The sequence below is a fragment of the Lithobates pipiens genome, unplaced genomic scaffold (assembly GCF_037356315.1).
Source record: "Lithobates pipiens isolate NorthernLeopardFrog02 unplaced genomic scaffold, aLitPip1_a1.2 Scaffold_35, whole genome shotgun sequence".
NCBI classification, from domain to species: domain Eukaryota; kingdom Metazoa; phylum Chordata; class Amphibia; order Anura; family Ranidae; genus Lithobates; species Lithobates pipiens.
The window spans coordinates 2,710,543-2,724,411 of record NW_027507811.1 but is presented as its reverse complement, the minus strand read 5'-3'; the positions used below and the strand labels follow the sequence as shown (position 1 = coordinate 2,724,411).

Here is a 13,869-nt window from a genome sequence, read left to right as displayed (position 1 = left end):
GTCCCTTTCCACATCTCCTGCCACCAGATGCAGCTTGTCCCTTGCCACATCGCCTACCACCAGATGCAGCTTGTCCCTCGCCACATCGCCTGCCACCAGATGCAGCTTGTCCCTTGCCACATCGCCTGCCACCAGATGCAGCTTGTCCCTTGCCACATCTCCTGCCACCAGATGCAGCTTGTCCCTTGCCACATCGCCTACCACCAGATGCAGCTTGCCCCTTGCCACATCGCCTGCCACCAGATGCAGCTTGTCCCTTACCACATCGCCTGCCACCAGATGCAGCTTGTCCCTCGCCACATCGCCTGCCACCAGATGCAGCTTGTCCCTTGCCACATCTCCTGCCACCAGATGCAACTTGTCCCTTGCCACATCTCCTGCCACCAGATGCAGCTTGTCCCTTGCACCTGCCACCAGATACAGCTTGTCCCTCGCCACATCACCTGCCACCAGATGCAGCTTGTCCCTCGCCACATCGCCTGCCACCAGATGCAGCTTGTCCCTTGCCACATTGCCTGCCACCAGATGCAGCTTGTCCCTCGCCACATCGCCTGGCAACAGATGCAGCTTGTCCCTTTCCACATCTCCTGCCACCAGATGCAGCTTGTCCCTTGCACCTGCCACCAGATGCAGCTTGTCCCTTGCCACATCGCCTGCCACCAGATGCAGCTTGTCCCTCGCCACATCGCCTGCCACCAGATGCAGCTTGTCCCTTGCCACATCGCCTGCCACCAGATGCAGCTTGTCCCTTGCCACATCGCCTGCCACCAGATGCAGCTTGTCCTTCGCCACATCGCCTGCCACCAGATGCAGCTTGTCCCTCGCCACATCGCCTGCCACCAGATGCAGCTTGTCCCTTTCCACATCTCCTGCCACCAGATGCAGCTTGTCCCTTGCCACATCGCCTACCACCAGATGCAGCTTGTCCCTCGCCACATCGCCTGCCACCAGATGCAGCTTGTCCCTTGCCACATCGCCTGCCACCAGATGCAGCTTGTCCCTTGCCACATCTCCTGCCACCAGATGCAGCTTGTCCCTTGCCACATCGCCTACCACCAGATGCAGCTTGCCCCTTGCCACATCGCCTGCCACCAGATGCAGCTTGTCCCTTGCCACATCGCCTGCCACCAGATGCAGCTTGTCCCTTGCCACATCTCCTGCCACCAGATGCAACTTGTCCCTTGCCACATCTCCTGCCACCAGATGCAGCTTGTCCCTTGCACCTGCCACCAGATACAGCTTGTCCCTCGCCACATCACCTGCCACCAGATGCAGCTTGTCCCTCGCCACATCGCCTGCCACCAGATGCAGCTTGTCCCTTGCCACATTGCCTGCCACCAGATGCAGCTTGTCCCTTGCCACATCGCCTGCCACCAGATGCAGCTTGTCCTTCGCCACATCGCCTGCCACCAGATGCAGCTTGTCCCTTGCCACATCGCCTGCCACCAGATGCAGCTTGTCCCTCGCCACATCGCCTGCCACCAGATGCAGCTTGTCCCTTGCCACATCGCCTGCCACCAGATGCAGCTTGTCCCTTGCCACATCGCCTGCCACCAGATGCAGCTTGTCCTTCGCCACCTCGCCTGCCACCAGATGCAGCTTGTCCCTCGCCACATCGCCTGGCACCAGATGCAGCTTGTCCCTTTCCACATCTCCTGCCACCAGATGCAGCTTGTCCCTTGCCACATCGCCTACCACCAGATGCAGCTTGTCCCTCGCCACATCGCCTGCCACCAGATGCAGCTTGTCCCTTGCCACATCGCCTGCCACCAGATGCAGCTTGTCCCTTGCCACATCTCCTGCCACCAGATGCAGCTTGTCCCTTGCCACATCGCCTACCACCAGATGCAGCTTGCCCCTTGCCACATCGCCTGCCACCAGATGCAGCTTGTCCCTTGCCACATCGCCTGCCACCAGATGCAGCTTGTCCCTCGCCACATCGCCTGCCACCAGATGCAGCTTGTCCCTTGCCACATCTCCTGCCACCAGATGCAACTTGTCCCTTGCCACATCTCCTGCCACCAGATGCAGCTTGTCCCTTGCACCTGCCACCAGATACAGCTTGTCCCTCGCCACATCACCTGCCACCAGATGCAGTTTGTCCCTTGCCACATCGCCTGCCACCAGATGCAGCTTGTCCCTTGCCACATCGCCTGCCACCAGATGCAGCTTGTCCCTTGCCACATCTCCTGCCACCAGATGCAACTTGTCCCTTGCCACATCTCCTGGCACCAGATGCAGCTTGTCCCTTGCACCTGCCACCAGATACAGCTTGTCCCTCGCCACATCACCTGCCACCAGATGCAGCTTGTCCCTCGTCACATCGCCTGCCACCAGATGCAGCTTGTCCCTTGCCACATCGCCTGCCACCAGATGCAGTTTGTCCCTTTCCACATCGCTTACCACCAGATGCAGCTTGTCCCTTTCCACATCCCCAACCACCAGATGCAGCTTGTCCCTTGCCACATCGCCTGCCACCAGATGCAGCTTGTCCCTTGCCACATCGCCTGCCACCAGATGCAGCTTGTCCCTTGCCACATCTCCTGCCACCAGATGCAGCTTGTCCCTTGCCACATCGCCTACCACCAGATGCAGCTTGTCCCTTGCCACATCGCCTGCCACCAGATGCAGCTTGTGCCTTGCCACATCGCCTGCCACCAGATGCAGCTTGTCCCTTGCCACATCTCCTGCCACCAGATGCAACTTGTCCCTTGCCACATCTCCTGGCACCAGATGCAGCTTGTCCCTTGCACCTGCCACCAGATGCAGCTTGTCCCTCGCCACATCACCTGCCACCAGATGCAGCTTGTCCCTCGTCACATCGCCTGCCACCAGATGCAGCTTGTCCCTTGCCACATCTCCTGCCACCAGATGCAACTTGTCCCTTGCCACATCTCCTGGCACCAGATGCAGCTTGTCCCTTGCACCTGCCACCAGATACAGCTTGTCCCTCGCCACATCACCTGCCACCAGATGCAGCTTGTCCCTCGCCACATCGCCTGCCACCAGATGCAGCTTGTCCCTCGCCACATCGCCTGCCACCAGATGCAGCTTGTCCCTTGCCACATCGCCTGCCACCAGATGCAGCTTGTCCCTCGCCACATCGCCTGGCAACAGATGCAGCTTGTCCCTTTCCACATCTCCTGCCACAAGATGCAGCCTTTCCCTTGCCACATCGCCTGCCACCAGATGCAGCTTGTCCCTCGCCACATCGCCTGCCACCAGATGCAGTTTGTCCCTTTCCACATCTCCTGCCACCAGATGCAGCCTTTCCCTTGCCACATCGCCTGCCACCAGATGCAGCTTGTCCCTCGCCACATCGCCTGCCACCAGATGCAGTTTGTCCCTTGCCACATCGCCTGCCACCAGATGCAGTTTGTCCCTTGCCACATCGCCTGCCACCAGATGCAGTTTGTCCCTTGCCACATCGCCTGCCACCAGATGCAGTTTGTCCCTTTCCACATCGCTTACCACCAGATGCAGCTTGTCCCTTTCCACATCGCCTACCACCAGATGCAGCTTGTCCCTTGCCACATCTCCTGGCATCATCTAACCAACAAGACCAGACCTTCTGGAACTTAGAGGGGCATCCTCTATTAGTATAAGTGGCTTGGTACAGAGGCAAATTAGAGGCATCCAAAGGGGCATTGCGGGAGGAGAGACTTGTTTCCAACACATAGTAATTGCCTTATGAGCCTAAAATAACAGGAGGCTGATAAGGGTCCTTTTATCCACCATCGCAGCCAACAATTCCACCAGACCCAGTAAACATTATTGTGGTGCAAGGGGAAAGACAATTTGTGTTGGGCGACCTGTCACTTCCAATACGTCTTGCCAATATTGTACTATAGCCGGAAAGGTCCAAAAGATGTGAAAAGAATTGGTGCGAGCAGTGCCAGCATGCTGGGGAAAGTGAGGTAATTATCTAAATTGGATAATTGTATCCCTAGCTGAGACTAAATGAGAGAAGGGAAAGTCACAGATCTCTTTCATCGTCCAGTCCAGGAATATCCACAGTCCATTTCTGGAGGAATGAAGATCGCTCGGGACTGGTCACCACGAAAAGATATAATTCAGAGGTGGGCTTCTCCATGTCTGGCGCTTTAAAGAGGAGGTAAACCCTGATGGGTTTACTTCCTCTTTCATTCCCTGAAAAGGTAAAGCATAATGGACTACTATGCATCGCATCGCATCGCATAGTAGTCCATTATCTGTCACTTACCTGACACAGGAGCCAGTGAAGTCACCGCTGTCCCCTTGTGTACGGAGCCTCCGTCTTCTCGGTGGGTCTCGCTCCACCGACGCTGTCATTCGACGGAGCCGCGATGACGTCACTCCCGCGCATGCGCACGGGAGCCGCCACTCGCGGCATTTCATCGTAGACAGCGGTGCCTTTTTTTCAAATATCTCCTAAACCGTGTAGGTTTCGGAGATATTTCTTGGACCTACAGGTAAGCCTTGATGTAGGCTTACCTGTAGGTCAAAGTGGTTTGTAAGGGTTTACAACCACTTTAAGGTCAGGATAGCCTCCAGCTCAGAACATGAGAGGGACAATTGGTGCTCTGAAAATTGACAACTGAAAGCATGGGAAACCTGAAGGTATCTAAAATAATAATGAGAGGGTGAATTAAATTTGGATCTAAGGGTATGTAAGTGTAGTAGGCCAGTGCTTCCAGCTATATGCTTCAAGGTTTTTCTTTTCTTCTTTTTCTTTTTCTTTTATATTTGGATATTTGGATACCCAAGCCTGGGGATCCGGGAGAGTATAAAAGTGTGGAAGAGAAGGATTCAACCAAAGAGGGGTATGTGGAGATGGGGTAGCAGGGGGAGAGATACGAAGTGTTTATTTCTACCCCCCTTGGGGGAGTGGAGATGACCCCATCTATAAGGATATACAGTACATACACACACAGCACAAGGCTGTGTTTACACTACGAGACGTTTCTCAGGTGCTGCAGTTCCTCTGATCTCCACAAGATGGTGATCTCACTTCTACCCAGACAGGAAGTCTCTATGGAAGACAGGAAGTGATGTCAGGTTATAAATAGGCTGTTCCGGGTGAGAGGTGAGTCGAGAAGACGTAGAGAGGAGACATTGCTGGCAGTAGAGGAGGTAATAAGATCTTATTTTCTATTTACACCCAGTAACCCTCCCCCCCCGTCATGTCCGTCCTCTTCCTCCATAGTCACTGTGACGTCTTTTATCTCCAGCAGATGATGATAACACATATATAGTGTGGGAACCTAGATTAACCCCCTTCAGGGGCAGAACAGTTCCTCACAAACAGGGCCAGAACATTTCCTTCATTTTGGAGATGTGTCGCTGTTCCATCAATTTCACCTTTTCAGTTTATACGATAATACGGAATGGCGGTTTTATTTAGGGGGGGTGGGGTTTACAAAATGTATAATTTGAAGGATAATAACAATTCCTGATGTCTGTGAAGGTCCCACACAAGGGATGTGTCTGGATGGTGACTGTATCATTGTGTGTGTCAGGTTCCTATAAGGTGTCAGGATGTCACTGTCTATTTCTCCATGGAGGAGTGGGAGTATTTAGAAGGACACAAGGATCTCTACAAGGACGTCATGATGGACAATCAGCCGCCCCTCACATCACCGGGTAAGAGGAGACTTTATTGTAAAGGAGAGAGCAGTACGGAGGCTCCACCTAGATCCCCCATCATCTGATAAACACATAGAAACAATGTATTCAGTCAGTGTGTGTGTTTCCTACAGATGGATCCAGTAATGGGAACCCACCAGAGAGATGTCCCCGTCCTCTGTATTCCCGGGATTCCATACTAAAAGATCACAACTATGCAAAACATCATCAGGTAGATGAGGAACAATTATTGGTAGTTCTGATTTATACACAGCACGTTTGTTACAATGAATATTTTATTATATATTCAGAGTGGAAACCTCGGGGATGATAATATTGATGTTAAAGAAGAGTATAAAGAGGAGGATGAGGAGTATGGAGCGATGGAGGAGTTTTCAGAAGGACACAAGGATATGATGGAGCCACCAAATACCAGGAACCCACCAGAGAGATGTCCCCGTCCTCTGTATTCCCGGGATTCCACACAGGAAGGTCACACCATCCCCCACCATCATCAGGTAGATGAGGAACAATCACTGATAGTATCATTAGGATTAGAGATGGGCCGAACACCCCCCTGTTCGCTTCGCAGGAGAACTCCCGCCTGAACAGGGGAAAAGTTCGGCCCCCCCCGAACCACCAACTTCATTCGAGTCTATGGTAGCCGAGTATGAGAAAGAGAGTCCCCATTTTGAAGGCTTAAATGCAAGTTATTGCCCATAGAAAGGGGTTAAGGGGGTCAAGGTACCGCCCTTTGGGGACACGTATCAATGCAAACAATAAAAATAAAAAAATTCTAAAAACAATCGTTTTTAACCACTTCCGCTCCGGAAGGTTTTACCCCCATCCCGACCAGGACATTTTTTGCGATACGCCACTGCGTCCCTTTAACTGACAATTGCGCGGTCCTGCAATGCTGCACCCAAATAGAATTGATGTCCTTTTTTTTTCCCCCACATATAGAGCTTTCTTTTGGTGATATTTTATCACCTCTGCGGTTATAAGCAAAAAAAGAGCAACAAATTTAAAAAAAAACAACAATTTTTTTACTTTCTGCTATAAAACATCCAATAAAACAAATTTAAAAAATCAAATTTCTTCATCAATTTAGGCCAATATGTATTCTGCTACGTATTTAAAAAAAAAAAAAAAAAATCCCAATAAGTGTATATCGATTTGGTTTGCGTAAAAGTTATAGCGCCTACAAACTTATGGGATAAATTTATGTACTTTAAATTTTTTTGTATTTTGTTTTTACTAGTAATAGTGGCGATCGGCGATTTTTAGTGGGACTGCGAGTCTGACACTTTTTGAGCACCATCAATACATAAGGAGGGATATGATCACCATTAGAAATGGGCTGAACACTCCCCCCCCCAGTTTGGTTAGCGCCAGAACTCTCGAACAGTGTGAAAGTTCAGAGTTGAATAACGAACCCCCATCGAAGTCTATGGGACCCGAACTAGCACAATTAAACATGCCCAATTTGACTGAGATGCAAGTAATTGGACATACAATGGGGATAGGGGTCCGGGTACGTCCTGGGGGACATGTATCAATGAAAAAAAGTTTGTAAAAAACATAATTTTTAAAGGTTCAGTGATATTAATCATGCTTAAAGTAAAACAATAAAAATGAAAAATTCCTTTAAATATAGTGCCTGGGGGGGTCCTCTTAGTCTGCCTGTAAAGTGGCGTATATGTACCATGTATAGAACCTGCTGCAGCAAAACTGACATCATTAAAGAAAAATAAAATGAGTAAAATCCCATTTAAATTCACTCGCGGTTGCTGGTACCCGGCTATTTAAAAAAAGAAAGAAAGAAAAAAAGGTGTGGGGCCCCCCCCCCAGGCCTTACCAGGCCCAAAATTTAAAAAAACAGTGTGGGGTCCCTCCTCAAAATCCATACCAGACCCTTATCTGAGCATGCAGCCTGGCAGACCAGTAAAGGGGGGGGGGGGGGACAAGCAAGCACCCCCCTCCTGAACCATACCAGGCCACATGCCCTCAACATGGCAGGGGGTGCTTTGGAGCATGTTGAAGGGGACAAGGGTCTCTTTCCCCCACAAACCTGGGCTGTGAATGAATGAATGAATGAAATACTTGTATAGCGCACAATGCGAACTGAATGGCCTCTAGGCGCTGGGCTGTGGTTGTTGGGGTCTGCTTATCGCAATCTGGAAGCAAGGGGGGCCTCCAGATCCCAACCCCCCTCATTATACCCCAACCCATTCACCGAAAAAAAGGGTCAAGAATAAATAAAAACCGTAGACAGGTTTTTAACAATTCCTTTATTTAAAAAAACAATGTCCCTTGATGTAGAGCCGTCGCCCACCGCCACCACTGAAACCCCAAAAACGCTCCGTCGTACATGAAGGCTGACTGCCTACTGTTTGGAGGTTCTAATAGGTAAGGGGCGGAGCCAGCCGGCGACCTGTGCCTGGGGGGGTCCCCTTAGTCTGCCTGTAAAGTGGCGTATCTGTACCATGTATAGAACCTGCTGCAGCAAAACTGACAATATTAAAGAAATAAAAATTGTCAAATTTTATTTTCATTTCATAAATTGACTGGTGGCCCCACCCCATTGTGACATCACTGATCGATGCATGCTGGACCTGGTATGGAGGGGGGACCCCATAGCATTTTTTCTTTTCACTTTTTTATTGCCGACAATGCTGACAGCTGATGACTCAACGATTATTAAGGATGCTGCGGTCGGCTTCCTGGCTCCACTCCTTAACAACCAGCTATTCACTGTGTCCTGATTGAAGAAAGCTTTGCCCAATTAGGGCTTAGAATGCTCTGTGTAGCCTGAATTCGGGTGTTCGCCGAATGGGCGAACTGGCGATGTTCGGGGCCAAACCTTTCGCCCAACTCTAAATTGTATCTGTACATTATCTGCATTGTTACCATTGATGTCATTTTTATTATATATTCAGAATGGAAACCTGAGAGATCCTAAAGTTGAGGTTAAAGAAGAGATAAAAGAGGAGGATGATGAGGATGGGGTGATGGAGGAAGAACACAAAGATCTGTACCAGGACACCATGGAGGAGTCATCCAGATACAGGAACCCACCAGAGAGATGTCCCCGTCCTCTGTATTCCCGGAATTCCACACTGGAAGATCACAACTACACAAAACATCATCAGGTAGATGAGGAACAATTATTGGTAGTTAAAATTGTTATAGAAGTGTGTTTGTTACAATGAATGTTTTGTTATATCTCTCAGAATGAAAACCCCAAGGATAATATTGATGTCAAAGAAGAGTATAAAGAGGAGGATGAGGAGTATGGAGTGATGGAGGAGTTTTCAGAAGGACACAAGGATATGATGGAGCCACCAAATACCAGGAACCCACCAGAGAGATGTCCCCGTCCTCTGTATTCCCGGGATTCCACACAGGAAGGTCACACCATCCCTCAATATTGCAAGGTTGGTGAGACGGAGCTTATAAAACAGACTCATGGAGATGATGTGTGGATTTTCTATGTGATGTCACAATAATAAATCTTCTATCTTACAGATGATATTTTCTCTCATTCTCTTGGTTTAGAGTGGAGATCCAATGGATATAGAATTTGAGGTGAAATCAGAAGAAGAAGAGAGGTATGTGAGGGATGATCAGCAGTCTATGGAGGAGGATGGAATAACGGGGACATTTATAGAGGAGGACACTCCTACAGAGATCAGCACAGGTGGGTCATTAACACTAAATCCATTCCTCCACCCATACTGCTCACTGATTGGTCCAGAGTAGGGCGGGGGCTGGGTGATATCAGCCTGTAATCCCCTGGTCACTTTCCTGAGCTGTGTTCCCCGTCCTGTATTCCTGGATTTCTCTCCGATAATCTTCCTTCTCTGTGCTGCCGACACAATTTATGTCTCTAGACTGGATTTATGGAGATTCTGGGGATCAGCCGGCAGCAAAATGTTGTATTTCACCATAGGTGTTGCTAAACATAAACCATTTATATTGTACATTACATAGTCCTGACTTCTGCTCTCTCCCCTCCCCCCACTGCTATATATACTCATAATATGTATTCTCTTTTGTTACACCCATTTCCTACCAGCTGGACATTTTATACCTGATGATTTGATTGGAGCACAGACTTTTACATGTTGATAATTGTCACGGTACTACTTACAGCGAACCCTCAGGCGAGCAGGTGACACGGGATCCCCCAGGGCGTGGAATCTAAGAGTCAGCCGGTGTTCTGCCAGGGACCTTCTCACAAAAGTTTGGACTTAGCTGCGTGCTGACCCCAGGTCACGACCCCCGGGTTCACCCTGCTCGCTAGGGGAAGTACCAGAAGACACTGTAGACAAGGTTGGATGGATGAAGCAAGGAAAGCCAGGTAGTGAGCCAAGGTCAGGGCGGGCTGCAGACAACGTAATCAGAACAAGCCGGGTCGGTACACAGAAGATCAGTTCACGAGAAGTCAGGTAAAACAGGTTACACAGGGGAGCTTCAGAAACAAACGTTGCTCAAGCAATGGTAGCTAGTTAGGAAGGGATTTAAATAGAGAAGCACATGAGGGGCTGGACAGGAAGTAGCAGGAAGGAAACATATATTAGGCAACAGGTGAAGGGCGGCGACACCCATAGCTGGAGAGAGCACAGAACTGAACACCAGACAGTGGACAACAGATACCAGCCGACCCACTGCAGTAAAGGTGAGACACAGATCAGCTCCGCAGCTGATCAGTGACAGTAAAAGTGGTCAGCCTTCGCGCCGCTAAGTGGTAATAAGTGACTAAAGTGGAACAAAATCCAAAATCAGATATAATGAAACACAGATGCTGTGAAAAAGAGCCTGAGTGATATAAAGTGCAAATGCTAACTAAAAAATGCAGCAGGACAAAATAGTGAGCACAAACTATCAAATAATGAATATAAAGGGGTGGGTCCTGCGCAAATCGTGCCACTCAAATAAAATACACAAATTCAAAATAATATAAATATGTGCATACATACAATGCCGTGAAAAAAATATAGTCCAAAAAACAGCACGCATAAAAATATATAAAAAATATATAAAAAAATGGAAAAAAGGTTTAATGATAGAACAATAATAAAATGTCCGCTACTCAAGGCTCCCAGAACTCTCACCTTTAAACGAAGTGAATAAGCAAATCAAACAAACTCCAGGATTCTCTTATTTCATTCATAAATAATAAATAATAGCCATCAGGAAATCCAAAGGAGGGATGCAATGATACAATTCCGCCACTAGAGGGCCAGTCCCAGCTTCCAGAACAGGTGAAATGGATCTTCACTTCTATTTCACAGTGTATGGCTCAAAATAAGAGAGAGGAGGGGGAGAGAGAGAAACAGGAGACTTCCATAGTGTAGTAGTTTAAAAAACGGCAGGTAGATTTATTAAAAAGCAGTAAAGACTCTCACATTTTAATTGCAAAAACAAGCACAATCAGGAAGAGGGTATAATGACAACTTCCTCCCGCCTTACTCTACTTCCGGTTCGTCCTCTGGCCAATCCCTACGCGTTACGTCATGTGACTTCTTCATGGGGATCCCCATGAAGAAGTCACATGACGTAACGCGTAGGGATTGGCCAGAGGACGAACCGGAAGTAGAGTAAGGCGGGAGGAAGTTGTCATTATACCCTCTTCCTGATTGTGCTTGTTTTTGCAATTAAAATGTGAGAGTCTTTACTGCTTTTTAATAAATCTACCTGCCGTTTTTTAAACTACTACACTATGGAAGTCTCCTGTTTCTCTCTCTCCCCCTCCTCTCTCTTATTTTGAGCCATACACTGTGAAATAGAAGTGAAGATCCATTTCACCTGTTCTGGAAGCTGGGACTGGCCCTCTAGTGGCGGAATTGTATCATTGCATCCCTCCTTTGGATTTCCTGATGGCTATTATTTATTATTTATGAATGAAATAAGAGAATCCTGGAGTTTGTTTGATTTGCTTATTCACTTCGTTTAAAGGTGAGAGTTCTGGGAGCCTTGAGTAGCGGACATTTTATTATTGTTCTATCATTAAACCTTTTTTCCATTTTTTTATATATTTTTTATATATTTTTATGCGTGCTGTTTTTTGGACTATATTTTTTTCACGGCATTGTATGTATGCACATATTTATATTATTTTGAATTTGTGTATTTTATTTGAGTGGCACGATTTGCGCAGGACCCACCCCTTTATGATCAGTGACAGTACCCCCCCTCTTACGAGGCCTCCCTACACGTCTGGGGGCTGGCTTGGAGGGAAATTTCTGATGGAAACTGGTCACCAGACGTGGGGCACAGACATCAGTGGCAGTGACCCAAGACCTCTCCTCCGGACCATAGCCCTTCCGATCAATGAGATAGAATAACTTTCCCCCGGGAGTACTTGGAGTCCAATATTACTTTAATCTCATACTGATCCATGGTATCACCCACAGGAGCGGGGTGAGAAGAAGGGCGAGAGAAGCAATTGAGGACCAGTGGCCTGAGCAGGGAGACATGGAAGGTGTTGGGTATCCTGAGATGAGAGGGTAGACGGAGCTTGAAAGCCACTGGATTGATCTGGCGGAGAATAGGAAATGGACCAATGAAGCGAGGGGCAAATTTCATCGAGGGTACCCGGAGTCGGATGTGCTTGGTAGAGAGCCAAACTCTATCGCCAGGCAGGAACTTAGGAGCCGGACAGCGATGACGATCTGCTGCTGTTTTATGCTTGGAAACAGCTAGATGAAGATTCTCCGAGACTTCTTTCCAGATTGAGTTGAAGGACCTTTGGGTCTCGGCTGCTGCTGGTACCACAGGAGAAATGGGAACAGGAAAGGGAACAGAAGGATGCTGCCCATAAACTGTGAAGAAAGGAGCTTTCCCAGAACTGGCATTGGCGTGATGGTTTAAGGCAAACTCTGCCCAGGGCAAAAGGTCCACCCAGTCATCTTGGTGGGCTGAAATGAAGGCACGGAGAAAACGTTCTACATTTCGATTGACACGTTCCGTTTGCCCATTGGACTGGGGATGAAAGGCAGATGAAAAATCCAATTTAATCCCAAAGGAGCTGGCCAAGGCTCTCAAAAACCGGGCAGTAAATTGAACTCCTCTGTCAGAGACGATATGGGAAGGCATCCCATGAAGATGAAAGATCTCCTTAATGAAAGTTGTGGCAAGACTGGGAGCAGAAGGTAGGCCTGGGAGAGGAATCAAGTGACACATTTTTGGAGAACCGATCCACCACTACCCAGATGACTGTAGAACCTGTTGAGGGAGGCAGATCTGATATAAAGTCCATGGCAATACAACGCCAAGGTACATCGGGCACTGGTAAGGGCAAAAGCAACCCAGCAGGGGCGGACGTGGAAGATTTGGAAAGTACACAAACCGAACAAGCTTGAACGTATTCCTTGACATCCTTATGAAGAGAAGGCCACCAATAATGACGCTGAAGAAGGTCACAAGTACGAGGAATGCCAGGATGTCCAGAGAACTTGGAGTCATGTGCCCAAGCAAGGAGTTTGGGACGAAGTGCAGGGGCAACAAAAGTTTTACCAGGAGGAGGCTGCGTAGACTGGAGCTGAGTGATGGCTAGAATACGATGCGGAGGAATGATGGGACCAGGATCTAGGTGATTCTCAGAATCATTGACATCAAACGACCTGGACAAGGCATCGGCTCGAAGGTTCTTGGCACCAGGATGGAAAGTAATGTTAAAATTGAAGCGGGCGAAAAAGAGGGCCCAGCGAGCTTGACGTGGGTTCAAGCGTTTTGCGGAATGTAAATACTGCAGATTTTTATGATCAGTATAGATGGTAATACAATGGGGAGAACCCTCTAGAAGATGTCGCCATTCTTGAAGAGCTAGTTTAATGGCGAAGTAGCTCACGGTCCCCAATGGTATCGTTTTTCTCAGCATCAGAAAACTTCTTGGAAAAGAATCCACAAGGCTGAGACTTGCCCTGCTGAGCTTGGAGTAGGACGGCACCGACTCCTACAGAAGAGGCATCAACCTCCAAAGAAAAGGGTTTAGTAATGTCCGGGCGTAGAAGAATAGCGGCAGAGAGGAAGGCTGCCTTGAGTTTGCGGAAAGCTTCAATGGCTTCAGGGGACCAGAGCCGAGCATTTACACCTTTTACGTGTGAGCGATGTAATCGGAGCCACCAAGGTGGAGTAGTTACGAATGAATTGGCGGTAGTAATTGGTGAAGCCCAAAAAGCGTTGAGTGGCTTTAAGACCAGAGGGCTGAGGCCACTCGGAGATGGCCCGAAGTTTGGCTGGGTCCATGAGGAGACCTTG

At 48.6% G+C, this 13,869-nt stretch overlaps 2 protein-coding genes across 2 annotated transcripts in view; both read left to right on the top strand.

Annotated features, from left to right (window-relative positions):
- LOC143956045 (uncharacterized) overlaps positions 1 to 13,869 on the top strand; it is a 296,417-nt gene that overhangs the window by 39,464 nt on the left and 243,084 nt on the right. The gene's annotated exons all lie outside the window — the stretch shown is intronic.
- The window catches only part of LOC143955742 (uncharacterized), a 273,000-nt gene that overhangs the window by 38,640 nt on the left and 220,491 nt on the right, over positions 1 to 13,869 (top strand). The window contains exon 5 of the mRNA XM_077465863.1: positions 5,916 to 6,122. Coding sequence (XP_077321989.1) covers positions 5,916 to 6,122 — 207 coding nt within the window. The remainder of the gene's footprint in view (positions 1 to 5,915; positions 6,123 to 13,869) is intronic.